Source organism: Pararge aegeria, chromosome 8 (genome assembly GCF_905163445.1).
Source record: "Pararge aegeria chromosome 8, ilParAegt1.1, whole genome shotgun sequence".
Taxonomy (NCBI): domain Eukaryota; kingdom Metazoa; phylum Arthropoda; class Insecta; order Lepidoptera; family Nymphalidae; genus Pararge; species Pararge aegeria.
In genome coordinates this window covers 7,334,265-7,352,728 of record NC_053187.1, presented here as the reverse complement: position 1 = coordinate 7,352,728, position 18,464 = coordinate 7,334,265, and the positions used below count along the sequence as shown (strand labels likewise).

Below are 18,464 nucleotides of genomic sequence, written 5' to 3'. Positions count from 1 at the left end.
ATATTCAGGTATATATATCAATACACCATTTAAAGGTTGCTGTGCATTTTTTACATAGCTATGATGATAGAGATTAAAGTAAAACAAATCTTCACTAATATTATAAAAATGTAAGTGTGTTTATATGTTTGCTTCCTTTCTTTAATGCCCTAACTAAACAACCAATCAACTTGATTTTTTAGCATAGAGCGAATTGAAAGTAACATAGGCTCTTTTATATCCCACAAAAACGAGCGGATAATAATAGAATTGTGAAAAACCGTAATAAACGTAAATACAACTTAAAATAATTCTGATGATGATTCTGAGATATTTTCTTTTTTTTCAATACATCAAAAAATTATATTAATAATTATATAAAAAATTATATTAATAATTTTTTAATACCGGTGTGCCAAATGTGCCGATCTGTGTATAAAAATAATTAGTACCGCGCGGCGTCCGGCGTATTATATTTTTATATTACTAATCTGTGCTCACATCTCTGCTCACTGCACTTATTCCACAGACTTATTCCTAACTCCGTGGATGTAATTTTAAATTATTTTGTCTGTGGCAATTTATTTTACCTAAAGAAATCTTTGAACTCGTTTCAAAAATTTGTGAATACCGTGAAATATTGGCGGACTTTGCGCCGCTAACATATTTTAAATTGTGAAATATGTGCTGTTAACTTATTGCAGTTGTTACACTTAAAACCAGTTATACAGTAAGTGTAAAAATAAAATATTTGCGTATTTCTAAAGAATTTTAATTGCTATTTTATTGTGCGGAAATCCTAATTATTTATATAGGTAATGAAAAGTAAATTTTTTAAACAATTTTGACAATAAACAAAAAACAACACTTTTAATTAAATTTTGTTGCGTAGGTTTTGTTTTGAAACAGTGGGCTACGTCAGGTAATAATTATTATTTTAATCATTTCTGATAGCTACAATATGTAGCGACATGGTTGGCTCAAATGAGGCGAGCTATAAACGAGTCAAATTACCAAAATAATACGCGACCTCAAAAAAAAACCAACACTATCGTTTTTTAAAAAATACATTGTTATTGTGAGATATTACCATGATAGATTTAGAAATAACTTTGTTCAACATATAAAAATTTCTCTGGAATATATATAATTTCTATGGATTCTAATTAGTATGGAGGTAATAAAATCTCAATAACTAAGAGCTGTTAGATTTTGATGATCAGCTTTAGAATTTCGTTCTGAAGCCATTGTAAGCTGGCTTAGCTTACAATGCGTTCAGATCGGAATATGACCCATATTTAGTGGCGTGCACAGGGTTTTTGAACAGGGTATGCATAAAGAAGGAAGGTGTCATAAAATGGAAAATCCTTTGCATTTATGAGTCATACAAAAATTTTAGGGTATGCAGTGCTTTTGTGCATGTATGAAGTGCACGCCACTGCCCATATTATATTCCGTTCATGTGATGATGCGGTTAAGGCAAATCCTGTTAAGGCTATGGTTATGTTAAACCACTAATCAGTTTCAAGGTGGAATTCTACTGGAACATTAAATTGCGTGGCAGCACATCCTTTTAGGTGGGGGGATAACCGGACCTTGGCTGGTTAAGCCCAGAGAAAAATTCAGAAATTATAAATTCTCCAAGTGGCCTTCAAGGATTTGATCCTATGCAGACCTCCACTTATTAAAGTATTAACCAAAATATGAGAATTACATGAAAAAGGCAATCTTATCACTTGCAGTGATCTGCCAAGAATTTACTTGACTGGAAATAGTATTATTTTTCCGGTAGTTTAATATTTATTTATGTATGCCCCATTGTGCTGTTGTTAGAAGATTTATTTATTAATTTATTCATAAGACACACCAGCAATTAATTGTACTTAACTACATTCATAAAAAAAAAGATATCAATGTCAGGGTAGGCCAGGTTGTTGTAACTATTTACTATTTGAAATTAGTCCATCAAAATTATTCTTATGTCTGTCAGGTTATGCTTTGTTATTGTGATCTCTTCCATCCAATCCAATTTAAATATAACTAGCTATTTATATCTTATATAATTCTTATTTGGTTTCAGGTTTTATGAATAAATCAAAAAGCTGACATTCGCAAGATGCTCTACATAAATATTTTGAAGCAATCCACTATAGTGCATTTATGTTTTGCTATATCTTATTTCACCTCAGGCCTATTGTTAAGTTGTGTTCAAGCCATTTTATACTTTGGACTTAAGCCATGCAGCAAAACTCTGTACAGGAAAATAAATTATTATTTGGCTTATTCATTTTATAGTCGTAAGTATTACTTTAAAATATTATAATGATCTTCTTCTTCTTCCTCTCTCTCTGGGCTTGTCTCCGTCCTTGGTTGGCCGGAACCTCCCGTTGTACGTAGTGCCACTGATACCGCTCCCCAATGGGTCACTCCAGCCAGCGGAGCTCACTCCAGAAGCTTAGCAGGCCGCCCAGGTCACCAAGTGTGTATATTATAATGATATGAAATATTGTAAATATAAACAGCCAGCCAAGGCTGTGGGCATTTTAACCAACACAGTACAGGCTATTAGTTTTACAACCTACTATAACAAATAAGTCCCACAGCATATTACATGATGCAGGTATGCTGTGTTATTTCAAATGATCCTGTCCTTAATAGAGGTAGTACATATTACTCCCTGTGTAATCATTTACCTGCTTATGAGATTCTTGTCAAAATAGGTTGAGCCGTTTTTGAGATTGAAAAGAAGAAACAGACAGACACAAATAGTATTAAAAAGTAGTTTTATAAGTACAGTATCATATTTACTTACATCCATACTTACATTTAATGTAATGCTTTTATTTTGATATTACCAATGGATGCTCCAATTTTTTGAAATTATACTATAGATTTAATATTATTCATAATAAGCATTGTATAGCGGTTGCATAGTTATGCAATGTTATGTCTTCTTCTTTCTCATGCTTCTCAACGTCATAACTAATCCACTATACATATGGTTATTAGTATGGCCCAATGTGAATATTATAATAATGCATGTTATATTGTTTTAGAATTAGTGTTTATGTCAGAATGGTGGTCAGGCACAAAGTTGTCGCTGTATATTAAAAAAGATGAATATGACAAGTTTTATGGAAAGGAACATGGCTATCTTATCATGAACCACAGTTATGAAGTAGACTGGCTCATGGGTTGGCACTTCTGTGATGGAATCCAAGTTTTAGGAGTAAGTGACGTTTTACATAAATATTTTTTAATAGTGTTTAACATAATGGCTAGACCTCATTCTCTTTAATTAAATAGTGTATCAAATGTGCAGTAAACCATAGACATCAGACAGCTTCACACACATTTTTCCATTGTAGTGAAGTTACGGCGAACATTTTCTTTTAAAACTAAAGCTACAAGATTTTCATATGTAGCTGGGAACATCAAATCATCATAATCATCATTTTTTGAAGAATTTACGACTCTAAAATTGAAACCATTAGATCCATTTTGCTTTAAAATTATTTCGATACTCGAAAACGACTCCACATTTGTGAGGATGCAAATCTTGTACGAAGCTAAGCATGCACACAAATCACACCTTACTGCCCAGGACTCAGGACACGGGACAGACAGGAGACAGGACATGTAATGTTTTTGAACAATGTCTGACTTACCGACGATCTGGAATTTTAGAACTTAACATTTTCTATTTTCTAATAAGTTTTGGCTCAATCTAGAGATTGAGTAGTGCTAACAATTTTTTTAATTCCTCTGCTAGTTTGAATGCAATCTCGAGGTAAGTGATGACGCAGTCTAAAATGGTAACGGGCATACCCCTAATCGATTTTAACGTGGCATCTTAACAGAACGCAAAATTGGCGGTAGGATGGTAACTTAACTACGGCCGAGGCCTCCCACCAGACAAATAGACTAAAAGACCAATAAGGCAGTTGCATATATATAGGGTATTCTGTTACATAATTATTTATGCCACAAATATTAGGTAGGTATATTACGACCATTGACCCTTTTTAAAACTTTAATAAATGACATGACATTGGGACACGGTTAAGTTTAATGTCATTTAGATTTCTTATTCTGTACGGCTTATAAGAAAAGATGATTACGTTTATTTACGTGTAGTGATTATTAATAATTATAATTAAATATATTTTGATTGAGTTCAATGTATGATCGTTGATCAGTGATCACGCGTATAAATTATATTTGATGCGTGCGTGTTTAATTAATTGGTTTGTTCATTTTAAGCACTAGTAATTAATGTTTTACTTTAATGTCTTTTACTAAATTAAATGAACATATATAGTCTACTAAGGATCATTATTTCGATGAACTATAATCGACGAAGATTACCCGGTACTACCAAATATATAGTTTATTCGGCGCAAGCCCGAAATCATAGCTAAAAATATACTGATTATGTTTTGTTTTATAACTTGTGTAGAACCACCACATTTTAACTGAATTCACACTAAGGAAAAATGGGCTTCATAAACGCTGAAAACAAGTAGCTATTAAAAGTTTACTAGCAGGCATAGACATACTGCTTTTTTCGTGCTTAAATGCGTAAAAGCAATATTTTAAAGTAAGAAAACACATTTTATGGAACATCGGTAATATATAAAAACCAGACACTTTTCTTGCTACAATTTTTATGGACTGCATATCTAATGCATCATTGAGAAAAGAGTTCTTATATGTTACGGCATGGGTGTGGAAATAAAATTAAGATTTAAATTATTATTTACGTAACTGTTAATTTTTTTGCACCGTTGTAGGTCGATCTATAACTTAAGTGACCGCGAAAAACCGCCTATTCGTAAAGTATAACATCATTTTTATTATTAAATCAGTGTTATTATAACTACGGTTAATTAAAAAAAAAAAAACCTTAAATGGAAGCATAATAACTATCTCAGATTCAGTAAGAGCTATATATAAAATTTTCTTTTGGCTATTTCATTATTTATCAAAACGATTAGATTATAATCAATATGTTATATTATATGATATTATAGGATTATTAAAAAATATCTTATGTACTCGTAGTTATAGCGGCAATATCAGGTGAATAGAAATGTTATGCTGATTTATAATAATATATCTATTTAAAAGAGATACCTAATCTTATCATATTAACGAAGACTTATATCATAATTAAAATACATATCTGGCTGCAATAATTTGCATAATAAAAAAAAAAATTACGTTATTATTAAATTTTTTAAATATCCTTTCCTAATTTAGGCGTATCTTACGATGAAATGAAGAAAAAAAACCCTCAAAAATGCAGGTTTTATAGATGACTAGGCTTTCAGGGGGCCGAGTTCGAGTCCCAGCCTTTACGCACTTTTAACTTTAATAGGTTACGTGTGTTTTTACAAATTAAAAAATCATTTGCCTTAACGGCGTAGGGAAACATCGTGATGAAACTGGCATGATGAAAAGCACACCATTCCGCACTGGGATAGCATGGTGAAGTACGGCCTAAGCCCTTCCTTTTTTAATTTGCGTATTGCACTATCACGTTTCGTGTAACATGTTTCTGCAACAAACAAAGGTTGTTTGGGGGAGATCGCTTTAAGTGATAAGGCCGACTTTGCGCATTTTGTTTTATCGTTTGTTTTGTTAACCTAGCTTTCTATTTGTGTGTGCAATAAAGCCTTTCTATTATATTCCCTTTCTTCTTGCGGGAGACCCAATCGAGTGGTAATCGGTTGATTTCCTTTGATTAAAAGTAGTCTATATTACTCTCAGCAATTAATATATGTAAAAAAAATCAAGTCGATTGATTGCCAAGTAAGGCTGTAAAGGAAGAACAAACAAACAAACGGGCCATTTGTAGGCCGACAATCGTAGAGGTTTTAAGGTAGGTACGTATATTTCTTTCTCTCGAGAGAGGCGGATTGTGTAATAATTATCTGACGATTATGGTTACGTTGAAATAATTCATTCGTAATAATTGCGAAAGTGATACTTACGCCATATTTTTACATAATCCTATCGGAATTGGGATCCCAGTGACTTTACTGCGTGCTTTTTTTACTGCGTTGAATTTTTGGTATCTCGTTAGACTAAGAAATTTTCGCGCGGTGCATATCCTCGTGTTCAGAGAGTAAGTTACAGCTAAAATGCTTGAAACTAGTAGGAGGCTTTGACCGCGGCTAGTTACCACTATAACGACAAAGATGTCCTGCCATTCGATTTACGATGTCGCGTAGAAATCGATAAATAAAATAAATAAATGTACTACACACACATCGGCATCTTGGCAATTGTTTTGGGAACTAAGATGACTGATGAATATTTTTATGAGTAATCTACATAAATACTTAGAATATGCATGTAAACACCCAGTCACTGAAAAATATTCTCGCTCATCACACAAACATTTTCCAGTAGTGGGAATCGAACCCACGGCATTGGACTCAGAAAGCAGGGTCGCTGCAAACTGCGCCAATCGGCCGTCGATTTGGGGTATGGGCTTAATTTAACATCACTAGGTGTGGTTGCGGTCAAAAAAAAACTACAACCTTTTCGGGATTGGATTTTTTTTAAACTATGCAACACGTAGGTACTTCTTTATATAATACCGATAGCCAAGTACCAATTTTGGTGGATATAACTTGAAAACTTAAACACATTTTTACTAAAATTTCACCCTATTTCACCAGTCATCACCATAAGAGGAAGTAGGTACTTATTTTCAAAAAAACTCTAAGCACGTGTTTATTATTGTTTACTAAAAGTATTAATTATACCAAATCTTTGTTCCCCACTTTAACACTCTTGGGGTAAAATGAAAAAAATTATCCTCTCTTGGTACTGCATCCCTCGGGTGCTCAAAGAAATACAAATGAATGAATGAATATTATTTTTTTATATTTTCCTTTTTTTCTCTCACAAATTCTACTTTGTGCCTTGTGAGATATAGTTCGTATGTCAGTCAAAACATTTTTTATCATTAGTATAATTAAATTAAATCATCAGTATAATGTCACAGGCGACAAGAAATGATGAAATTCCCAAATCCCTAGTGATGTTACGAAATTATCATGGCCCTACTTTTCGCATTACGCTGAAAGAAAGTTACATAATTATTTATGCTAAAGAAGAAAAGAAGCAGAAACGACGTAATGAAGTCTGTAACATTTACTTTTATTTCAGAACTGCAAAGCCTACGCAAAAAAATCCATACAGTACATGCCGCCTATAGGATGGATGTGGAAATTTTCAGAGTTCGTATTTTTGGAAAGGTCATTTGACAAAGATAAAGACATAATCAAAACGCAAATATCGGAAATATGTGATTACCCGGATCCCGTTTGGGTAAGGATTAATTAGTAATATTTAATACAATGTATTAATGGTTTATTTTCGTATCTATCGATCATTTATCTATTGCTGAGTGCATTCGATTTTACACATATATTTTTATACTATCTGACCCGCGCAACTTCGTCTGCGCCGAATCGGTTATTAGAGGTTTTAATATCTTAAAAAACCTAGAAACAAATTGCAATGCTAACAGGTTTCAAATTTAACGGAGCTATGAAGTAAAATTGATAAAAAAATTCATCCCGTTGAACGATGCCCGGACAGACAGACAGGCAGACAAATATTAAATAAAAATCTGTTTTGGGCTCAGTATCGATTATAAAGCATCCCCCAATAAAAATTTTCAAAATATATTAAATGTACAGAAATCTTCCAGTTACAGTTTTATTATAAGTATAGATATTAGGTATAGGTATTGGTATTGTAGAATAGTTGAAATTACATCGTTAGGTGGTAATTTTGTTGGAGTATTAGAGTTGTTCCGCGCACGCGTTTATAACGGTTTTTTACAAAATTCCGTGGGATCCGTTTTTTTCCGGTATGAAAAGTAACCTATTTCTTTCAACTAATTCTATGTCAAAAGTCAAGTCGTTTGCTTGCTTAGGGCGTGAAGTTTATTATAAGAATACTCGTGGCAACCAGTGGCAGAGAAAATAAGCACAAACTCGAGTTAGTTTGCGCACTCTTGCGAAGTGTTGTAACGTGTGATTCAATGTTAGAGCAACCTCTAGAACTGAGCACATTCCAGGATAAAAAAAACTTTTAGGTAGATACTACTGAGCATAAAAAAAACAAAAAACATGCGAGACAGTCTTTGGGCATTCTTCTATCGAGAAGTGTAAACTAAATCTATGTACATATACAAGTTGCAACCGAATTACGATTTCGTAATTTGGTTGAAGGTTGCATAATTATGTTTCATAAGGAATCAACCTATAAAAATATTAAATCAAAAGAAGCATATTTATTTTTCCATAGAAACAAATTCATAGCATTCTAAGTATTTACTTAGGACAACGCTATTGAAGATAAAAAACCAACACACATTATACCTACGCTATGCGACGCGTAACTAATAAAGTGACAAGAATTTTGCATATAATGTTAGGGCTGTACCTGATTTCTTTCAGTAAAACTATGCCAGGTTTACTCAATAACTATCGGCGTTTCGGTTTCACAGATAATCTCAGAGGCAGTACACAATCCTCTAAAGTATTATTTCGGTTTTTATTTACACGTTGTCTATACATATAGCTCATGAAAAGCGTTCGGTGTCGATGACTCGAGTTCCATGATTATTGTTTACCCAAAAAGTAAATTCAAATCCTCCACCTAGACTGCAGAGAGCTGGTACAGTAAGAGAGTGATTCTCTTATTTTAATCTGATAAGGACATGGAATTCCTCATCAGACGATAGCAAATAAAGCATAATCTACAATTAATACAGTTGCAATGGTAAACACAATACCTTCAATAAATCATTTCTAGTATTTAACAAGTGCAACGGTATTATTTTTTATCATCATCATAATTCATCATATCAACCCATTACACGAGCACGGGCACGAGTCTCCTCCCATACTGAGGAGGGGTTATCGCCGTAGTCCACCACGCTGGCCCAGTGCGGATTGGTGGACTTCACATGCCTTTCAGAACGTTATGGAGAACTCTCAGGTATGCAGGTTTTCTCGCGATGCACGTAGGAAAACCTACACCGTTGAAGCAAGTGATATTAAAATTACTTAAAACGCACATAACTTAGAAAAGTAAGAGGTGCGTGCTGGGAATCGAACTCCTACTCACTTGACTATCACCACGAGTTTTACAAAACACAAAAAAAACTAATTACGTGTCAGACTATTTAAATATGGACGTGGCGCGTAATTTTAATATCCATGAAAAAAATACTAGATGCTATTCACGCTTTAGTCCGCGACAGTTTGAACTTACGTGGATAGGTGAAGAGTATTTATTATGCTATTAAATGTTTCATGTTGCCATCAAAAGTTGTCGTATTCATGCAGTTGACCTTGTAAAGAATATTAGTAAGCTACAATTTTCGTAGTATTTTCGTTTATCCTGTTAATCATAATTTGTTATAAGTAAGATAATGGCTAAAATACCTACCTAAATATGATTATTGCGTTGCGTTGCATACCTATGCAACGTATGTTTATATTTGACGGCCGATTAGCGAAGTTTTCAGCGACCCTGCTTTCTGAGCCCAAGGCCGTGGGTTCGATTCCCACAACTAGAAAAAGTTTGTGTGATGAGCATGAATGTTTTTCAGTGTCTGGGTGTTTGTCTGTTATATGTATATTCTAAGTATTTATGTATGTTATTCATAAAAATATTCATCAGTCATCTTAGTACCCATAACACAAGCTACGCTTACTTTGGGGCTAGATGGCGATGTGTGTATTGTCGTAGTATATTTATTTATTTATTATATATTTAGTAGTAGAAGAGGTTTTTGTGACTGTTCATCATGCTTAATTCTACCGCAAAGCATTATTGCTGCGTATCGGTCTGAAGGTCGTGGTTGCCAGTGTAATTACAGGCGCATGAGGCTTAAAACCTACGCCTCATATTGATGGACACTCCATCCATCTGCAGGACTTCGTTGGACGTGTCCCTCTCATGCCCTACAAAGGGTTACTCAGTTTGTAGGTGACGAGTTACCACTATCTATCAGTACAAGGATGCCATCTGCTTGGTTAGCCAATTATTACTGTAAATTAAATTGTAGTCGTTTTCTTCAGTCGATATTAATTCGGAATACGGTACATTTGGTAAGATATACTAATTTATAGTTGGTATATTAAGTGTCATCATAATATCAACCGATTATTGTCGTTCACTGCTGGATAGTGGCTTTTTTGGTGCAAGTTCCAAACTCCACAGTCTTTGGTTACCTGTTGCCAGTGGGACCCTAACTTCCAACGGTTCCTCGAGCTATGTGCCACACCTATTGCTACGTCAGCTTTCCCCTCATTTCGTATTTGAGCACGTATGTATTTTAAATTTTTGCCTTCCTACACATTCTGATTATTATTTTTAAGTTTGCTCTAGGGCTATAAATGGCAAAAGATGAATAGCCGAACTCTCAAGATGTTGGCTTAACTTTTAATTCTGACGCTGGCTCGCTGATCCGTAATGGAGCAACGTGGTAATATGGACGTTGTATTTCATGGAGAATTTTGGGTTTCATGTCTCTATATCTCTCTCCGCTATGACACTGGAGATCTGTTTCCAGTAGTGGTACTAAGGTTAATTATGTTTCATTGAATTGAATCTGACGTGGTGTTACGATACTCGAAAACCAACTGCGCTATCTCGTACTAAGAATAAGGGTATAGTTTGTTTAAAGGAAGTGTTCAATCATTTATATGTTTACATATAATAAGTTCCAATATCAGCCTTATAATAGACCGTACCTATCATTCAGTACTCTCACGTACGGAAAAATAAATACGTTCAACCTTGACTTGATAATATTGAATTACCAATTAGAATTTATTATAATGAGATGTTTTTTGTTCATTTGTCGTTTTGTTTATTCGCTTCCGCATACAAAGATTTATTCAATTTTTATTAAGGGCGCGTACTCATTTTGTGTCGACTTTTGTTAATCCATAACTTAACAACTTGGAAAAAAAACGACTTTGTTATAGAAGTAAAAAGCAAGATATAAATATTTTCTACAACTTTTTTAAGGCGGTGCCAGGTAACATGTAGAAAATTACTATTGATTATATACTTCGTATTGTCTTTTTTGTAATGAGAAATCAAAAGTAGTATACCTTCTATGCTAAATTCACTCGTAGTAAAAATAATGCAATTTACCTGATTTGGTACAGTAAATAAAATCATGGTCAAGTACAAGAAAAAAAATCTAATATCTAGAGAAATTTAGTAATTTTCTCGCAGTAATGAACTGTGTGAAGAGACTGTATATCGTTATATGCTGTGAACCTTGTTTACCCAAGAACAATAGTTATTTCATGTAAATGTGATTGTTTAGGCAGCTTTCTCCCATGAAACTGTTAGATAACATTTCTGCTGTACATCTGCGACCGATGCGTGTTTTATCTCGCCCCTCTGCCCTACCTCTATAACTGAGTGTGTGTTTAGCCTTCCGCTCTCCCCGATATACGTCACCCGGACATGGGCTCCATTCTTGGCCACGGGGACGTACGGACTAATCACCGTCCGATCAGTCACACACACAACCTTCCGTTCTTGCAGTATTTATGTCATATCATTAAACATTGAACTGATCTTCTTCCTTCTAAAACTGATGAATTTCTCAATAAAAAGATTGCTTGGAAGCATCCAGTTCCGCTTTCATTTCTCAAAATATAGAGAAATGAATTGTAAAATATCTTCTTCTAATCTGCCTTCCCAACCGGTGGTAGAGTCACTGAAAACGGACTTACTGGACGTTTCCAAATTTCTCATAGAAAATTAGTGGTAATTCATAGTTTGAATTTAGTTTTTTTTTAATTTTGTAATCTGCGGTTGATACAACATCTCATTTTTTATCTTCTATTTTAAATCATCTGTCCAAGTAAGTATTCAATTGTTGCGTTCCAGAAGTGAATATATATCGTAACGAAACTTCGTATAAAATTTACTCACAAAACTTCTCAAGATAAAAAACTGTTAACAGACCAACCGTCAACAGAAGATGCCTTTTGCTTAGATTTTTGAAAAAAACTGTATACAAAAACGTGTTGCTTGTAAACGCGTATAGACTGATGTAGTTTTTACTGAAGGTGTTCAGTTTAGCGTCGTCTGTATAAATTCTAAAATAAAATTAAACTGAGTTTTGCACACATTAGGTTTTTTTTATTTTTCATCTAGTCGAATTATAATTGGAACAGTATATTATTTGCTAAATTCTAAGTTTTTATGTTAAAAAAAAACTCCTTTTGACGCGTTTGTTATCATCAATCAAATCTTGGTGATTACTGTCGTATTATGCAGATCGTGCTACCCGTTGCGCTTGTATGCACGAGCTCTTTCCCCACGTATTATAAATTATCGCTTTTATCTATATCAAAGAGAGATATTTCCTAGATAAGATTTTTTATGCTGCAAACTCCAGTTGATGTAAGCGAATTTTTGTTTTAACTATTAATGGAGAAACGTTTCGATGTTTTGCATGGATATGGTTAAGGAGCCAAATCATGAGGAAAGGCTATATTTTATTTTAGTAATAATAAGATTTCAGTCTAAAATAATTATATTTGTCAAGAAAATCGGAAAAAAACAGCACTAACGAGACGCATCGAGGCGCGCTGATGACGTACTTATTACGTACGTACGTACGAATTAAGTACTTCATCACTCATACGTACATATTAAAAAAAAATTGAGTCAATCAAAAAGAAAAGTCTGCCACAGACATTTTATGTAAAAAAACAACAAAAATAAAAGTGCTTCTAGGTCGTTTTTATTCGGCGTAGAACATTCCTTATTTAAAAAAAAAACATTTTATTATGAACCAGACAGTCTTATGTTCTAATCTTGCCCATTACAGAATGTTATTTGGATGCACAGTTTAATTATGGTGCTCAATTGCTTTTTGCAAGGAGTCACAATGCAGTGTCGTAAAACATTCGAACTTAGTACAAGATTTGCCGGCTCGCAATCGAGTACCTAGTCGTTTTCCAGAGTTTACAGCACCGACGCAACGTTGCCTGTTCGGTTTTTTAACGGATGTAGTTCGGTGTGTGCTCAGGAACTTGACAAAAACAGTTCGCCGCTATCACGTTATCGTCATAGTAAACCTGAAAGTAGTACGCCACGACATCTATCGGCTTACTTTACTTATATCGACCCTATGCCGTCACGATAAACAGCATAACGTTATATTTATGACTCCATGCCACATCTATGTCACCGCTTTCGACTCCCATGTGTGTATGACTCCATGCCACATCTATGTCACCGCTTTCGACTCCCATGTGTGTTGGTATCCCAAATCTGTCGAGCGTCTCCAAATAACTTGCAGATAAAAAAAAAATTAGTTCTTGGAGTATTTCTAGATTATTTTTTTGAAGTATAAACTATTTTCGTCGTCGTCAACATAATTGGTTAACAAAATTCGAACGATGATTCGCGGTCTTAGATAACTCCTACGTGATCGATTATAATTCATAATGAGTTTTTTTTAGCTATTATTGACACCAGAAGGCACACGTTTCACTCAAACCAAACATGAGGCATCAATAAAGTTCGCTAAAGAGAAGAATCTTCCCTTACTCAAGCATCACCTGACGCCGCGCACCCGGGGCTTCACCACAAGCCTGCAGTACTTTAGGGGCAAGATACCCGCCATATATAACATACAGTTGGCCTTTGAGAGAAATAGCAAGGTACATTATATTTAACGCATTTCAAACATTCACAAAATATGCATCATTATGAAAATTAAGCTTAATGTGATGTCAGAGCGAAATATGCGTAGAGAGTATATTGCCGAAGATCTGTTTGGTATGTTGTAAAGATTAAAGAAATTATAAAGGTGTACACCATACAGATTCTCTTGCTTTTCGCGGAGTATTTATAGGAAATAAAGGTTAATTTTCATAAAATATGGAATTACGCAAAGTAACGCCTGCTTCTATTCAATATAAAAAAATTGTATCATATTATTTACGATAGTCGGTAACTGTGATGTAGATATGTTTGTTTGATATGTTGTTTTTATAGAATTATGAACTAAAATATTGAAAGAAAAGACGGTCGTTTCCAGAAGGGCAACGTTTTAATGTTTGCTTGTATTTAACATAGGGCCAGAAACTTCCAACAGTGCATGATTCTATTGGTAAAAGGTGACTTAAAGCATATAGCTCATATAACTAAACATGGTTGCTAACAATGAGCCTCTTAAACATCTCCAAGTGGACGAAATAAATCCGCAGAAGAATCAAAGTTAAAGCATAGTTCAACTAGTTATATAGGAAATGGGCTATGGTGCTCAACTAATCAATTAACATGATCTTAGGAATGTTAATAGAATATACCTAATAGTTAGTTAACAAGTCCTAATATTTTCAGGTTCCCCCTACGTTAACTAGTATGTTATTTGGCAAGCCGGTGCACGCGCATATGTATATCGAAAGAATACCAGTGGATACTATACCCGAAGACGAAGCCGAAGCCGCTAAGTGGCTGCACGACGTATTCGTTACAAAGGTAACCCGTTTTAACTTTCAAAGAAAGAACACACGTCTGTCGTCGACGTAGCAACGTTACGTAATGAGCTGGCAAGACAATGTAATTTAAATAATAAAAAAAAACAAAATGGAACATTGAGTGATCCATTTTGTTTTTTTGTAGAGTTAGAGCCGTTGTAATAGAGTCGAAAATTCCTTGCACTCGTTATTTATGCGTTTCGAAGTTTAGCGAGCCTAGCGCGAATTCAAATAATTAAGAATAATGTATTTATCGCAAAACTGCAAGATTCGAATTTCAATTATTATAAAATATTAATACAAATAATTATTCTTCGAAGGATTTCATTCCACCCAAATTAAATGCGAGATGAAAGTTACAATGTTCTCAGTGCTCAACTCAGTCAAAAAAATCTTTCTTATAAATAGTCCAATTAAGGGTCCAATTAACGTTACACAACGTTTTTTACATCGTTTAGAGCAAAATAAATAATAATAAAACTTAGGCGGGCGACGCAACGCGGTGGGTCGGGGTATATTGTGTACAATAGCAGAATATTTAATTTGTTTGAAACTGGTCCATAATTAGCGTTATCTAAGAGTCTAAAGTACGTTTATAAGGTCACAAACCTGCGTTCAAGCTGCGTTAATAATTTAAGCCCTCTTCCATTAGAGAAACAGCCTGTCCTACAATGGGGTATTAATTAGAGGCAAGGTAAATAAACATATAATAAAACGTATTTTTTTTTTTCAGGACAAAATGCAAGATTCATTTTTTAACACTGGAGATTTCTTCGTAGAGTCTGGAGTGGAACGAGTAGAGCCCTTTCAGAGGCCAAACAGAATATACTCTCTTCTAAACACTATGGGCTGGGCAGTTGTGACCCTGACCCCTATGTTGTATTACCTTCTGGGACTACTGTTTAGTGGGAAACTCCTTTACTTTTCGATCGGTGTCACCATTCTCGCGGCATGTAAGTATGGCGGCATGTTAGTTATTATTTTTCATCTTTGTTAGGTATCAACACGACAAATAAATCCGAATGGTGTGCATAAGGGTCGGTTTAAACGAAGCTGAAAATGCCAGAGCAGTTAACTGGATCCATTGTAAAAACAACCTTATTACCATAGGGTTAGGCATAGTAGTTTTTGTTTTTTTTTGAAAAATGACAGTCGGCAACCGACATTGGCGTGCATAATGGGTATTCAGATGAGGGTATATAAAAGAAAGTCTCTAGTAAGAGTTATAAATACTGAAGGGTAGGCTTTTATAACTCTTACAATGCTATGCTATGCTATGCTATGCTATGCTATCCTTAAGTTTTTTATAACTGGAGATTTTCTTCAATTTATACCCTGTGCGTACCCCCTAGGCACGCCACTGGCGGCCGATATCCATAAAGTGTACGGATCTATTTTGAACTGGCCCTAAGATGGCGTTTAAAAGTTGCACCAGTAGTCGAAAAATATCAGTTGCAAAGGATACAAGGAATGCCCACAGACTGACCCATGGGCTCAAGGGACACGGCTAGCATGGGCAGGAGGCAATTATATCCCCAGGGAAAGGATAAAAATGTATCTTCTCCCACAGCTAAATCAACTTTCAGAGCACTAAGATTTTGTTTTTCTTTCAGTTTATATACTCCTCCAGAAATCCATTGGGATGTCGAAAATCAGTCAAGGATCTTCTTATGGGACAGAAAAGAACAAGTAGAGTGGGTATCAGAATTGGTTCCATATTGATTTATAAAAAATAAAAAAATCCAGGTTTCAAACAAAACAAAAAAATTGTTAAAAAGTGTGAAAGTCTAATTAAATTGTCTACCCTCAACGGATAGATTTCCTTGTGTTCCTTACATTTCTATTGGCTTTTTTATATTTATTAATTTAAGTAAGTAATCTTATAGATGAACAGGTAGATACTAGTAGACTGACATAATTAAAATAATTTGAAATATGTCGGCTTTCCTCATAAACCTTACTTAATTTAAGTATTAAGTTACTAGTTGCTTATTTGTACAGTGACAACCAGTAATTCATTCCTTAAATTTAATAAGCGTATATAATTAGAAAACATATTCTTCCTTTGTATGTCGTTGGACAGACTGCATTATAATGTATGCACATTAAAAAACTAGATTTTACAGATGTAATTAAATTTGTATATGTATAAAATAATTTTAACTCGAACCGATACATTAAGACGTAATATACAAGTAATAATGATTAACTAAATGTATTATTATTTCATTCAAAATGTCTAATAGTATTAAAAATATAGTAAACCTAAATGCAAACATAATGACATATAAATGGTTGGTGTTATCATAGAGTCGTTTGTTGATCGAGTCATCGAGGAGGCTAAATTTACAGAAATGTAATATGAGTACTCAATTATTCATAATCATTTAAAAATTAAATCCTTGGAAGTAGAAAAAGAAACATGAATGTTATATAATAATCTTTTTTTTGTCTATGTTCTATTTTCCTTCATTTTTTTTTTGTATCACGGCTATTTGTTTTTACATGCTACATGGAAATTACGCCTTACACTTGTAGTTAGCGGTTAAAATTAGTTTTGTAATTTTTTGCTGCTTTAGATCTTATCGTGACATATGAATTAATACTTGCAATATTCTAAATACTAAAGAAAATTAAAATATTGTAGTGGGTAGTCCAAATTACTAAGCAGAGGACTGGTTATAACTACGATAAAAGTGTGCCCACCTAAGTTATGAAGTCGATACTAAAATGGCGAGTTACACTAATGCATCCTACTTTGGCAAATTGCTTTTATTAAAAGTTATAAGGATAATAAATCTTTAAAAAATTAATTTTAACATACCATTATATAAATGATTAATACACAATTTAAACAAAACTCCAACTGGTGAAGACACTTATTAACTCAGGAAATGGGATACAATGGCGAATAGTCACGCTCAAACTATAACTAGAGTATCTTAGGGCTGGTCTCTAAATTCCTTTTTCAATTGGGGGTCAAGCTCGGTACAAGGAGCAAAATGGCAATGGCAATTTCAGATTTAAGTTAACTGCTCAGTTAAAAGAATCGTCAGTTAGAAGATAAAATTCCCATGAACGTATATATGCAGAAATATACAAAGAACACAATTAAAAATATTAACATGGTATTTAAAAAAAATATTAGTTTGCAGGTTTGAAAACCGTTGGATGTTTTTTTTTTTGCAATGTCTTACTTAAGTATCAACAAATTAATTATTATAACATGAAAAATATTTTTGCTTCTATCATATAAATACTTTTTATTCTCGTATTTTTTACTACTTAATGCTAAAATTACTCTTTTGCATAAAAATAAATATTCGCGCAAAAAAAAAATAACCTATGAATGTTAAGTTAGTAATGAAAACTGGTCTGACATTTTCTACTCAGTCCTGTATTTTTTAAGTGATATTATTTTTTGTATAACTGATATCAACTTATTTTTATATCTATTTGACATAGATTAGTATTATCCACTTAAAGGTGATGGTTTTGTTTTACAACTATATCTAACATACATTTTGTATACAGTCTATATTTTGTACCCTAACATAATTTTCACCCATTTTGTATAAATTATATACAGATTTAATATAACCAATTACACAGTGTAATAACAATTGTATTTATTAAAAGCACTAAGGAATAATGTGTTAGTTTGTGTGCAATGATTTCTGTGTGTGATACTAGATTAATTTAACCTATTAGACTCATCGATCTTCTATATGAAAAAAAAAACTTTAGTTTAAATACATACAAAGTATGTGGTACATATATGTATTAAAATAGTGAGATGTTATTGTAATCTCCTAGTTAGAGAGATAGACTATGTAGCGAAGCCAAACCCAATTGGAATTATCGTCTTGCATTACGATTCATAAGTAAGTTAGTGCATTTCATAAGTACATGTATCTCGGCAATTTA

At 33.6% G+C, this 18,464-nt stretch overlaps 1 protein-coding gene across 1 annotated transcript; it reads left to right on the top strand.

Moving 5' to 3' along the window:
- Window positions 1-524: 524 nt before the first annotated feature.
- LOC120625685 (1-acyl-sn-glycerol-3-phosphate acyltransferase gamma-like) lies at window positions 525-16,573 on the top strand. The gene is made up of 8 exons (XM_039892810.1): window positions 525-709; window positions 2,060-2,276; window positions 3,036-3,208; window positions 7,162-7,323; window positions 13,515-13,715; window positions 14,401-14,538; window positions 15,271-15,490; window positions 16,151-16,573. Exons 2-8 carry the CDS (start codon window positions 2,096-2,098, stop codon window positions 16,228-16,230), a joined length of 1,155 nt encoding a protein of 384 aa, XP_039748744.1. The 5' UTR covers window positions 525-709; window positions 2,060-2,095; the 3' UTR covers window positions 16,231-16,573.
- Window positions 16,574-18,464: the final 1,891 nt, after the last annotated feature.

Bases quoted from the DNA above. Each gene is read 5' to 3' on its own strand.
- LOC120625685 (XM_039892810.1), top strand. From the start codon at position 2,096: ATGCTCTACATAAATATTTTGAAGCAATCCACTATAGTGCATTTATGT. The intron at 3,209-7,161 runs GTAAGTGACGTT...CTTTTATTTCAG, and splicing joins ATGGAATCCAAGTTTTAGGA to AACTGCAAAGCCTACGCAAA. The intron at 13,716-14,400 runs GTACATTATATT...TAATATTTTCAG, and splicing joins CCTTTGAGAGAAATAGCAAG to GTTCCCCCTACGTTAACTAG.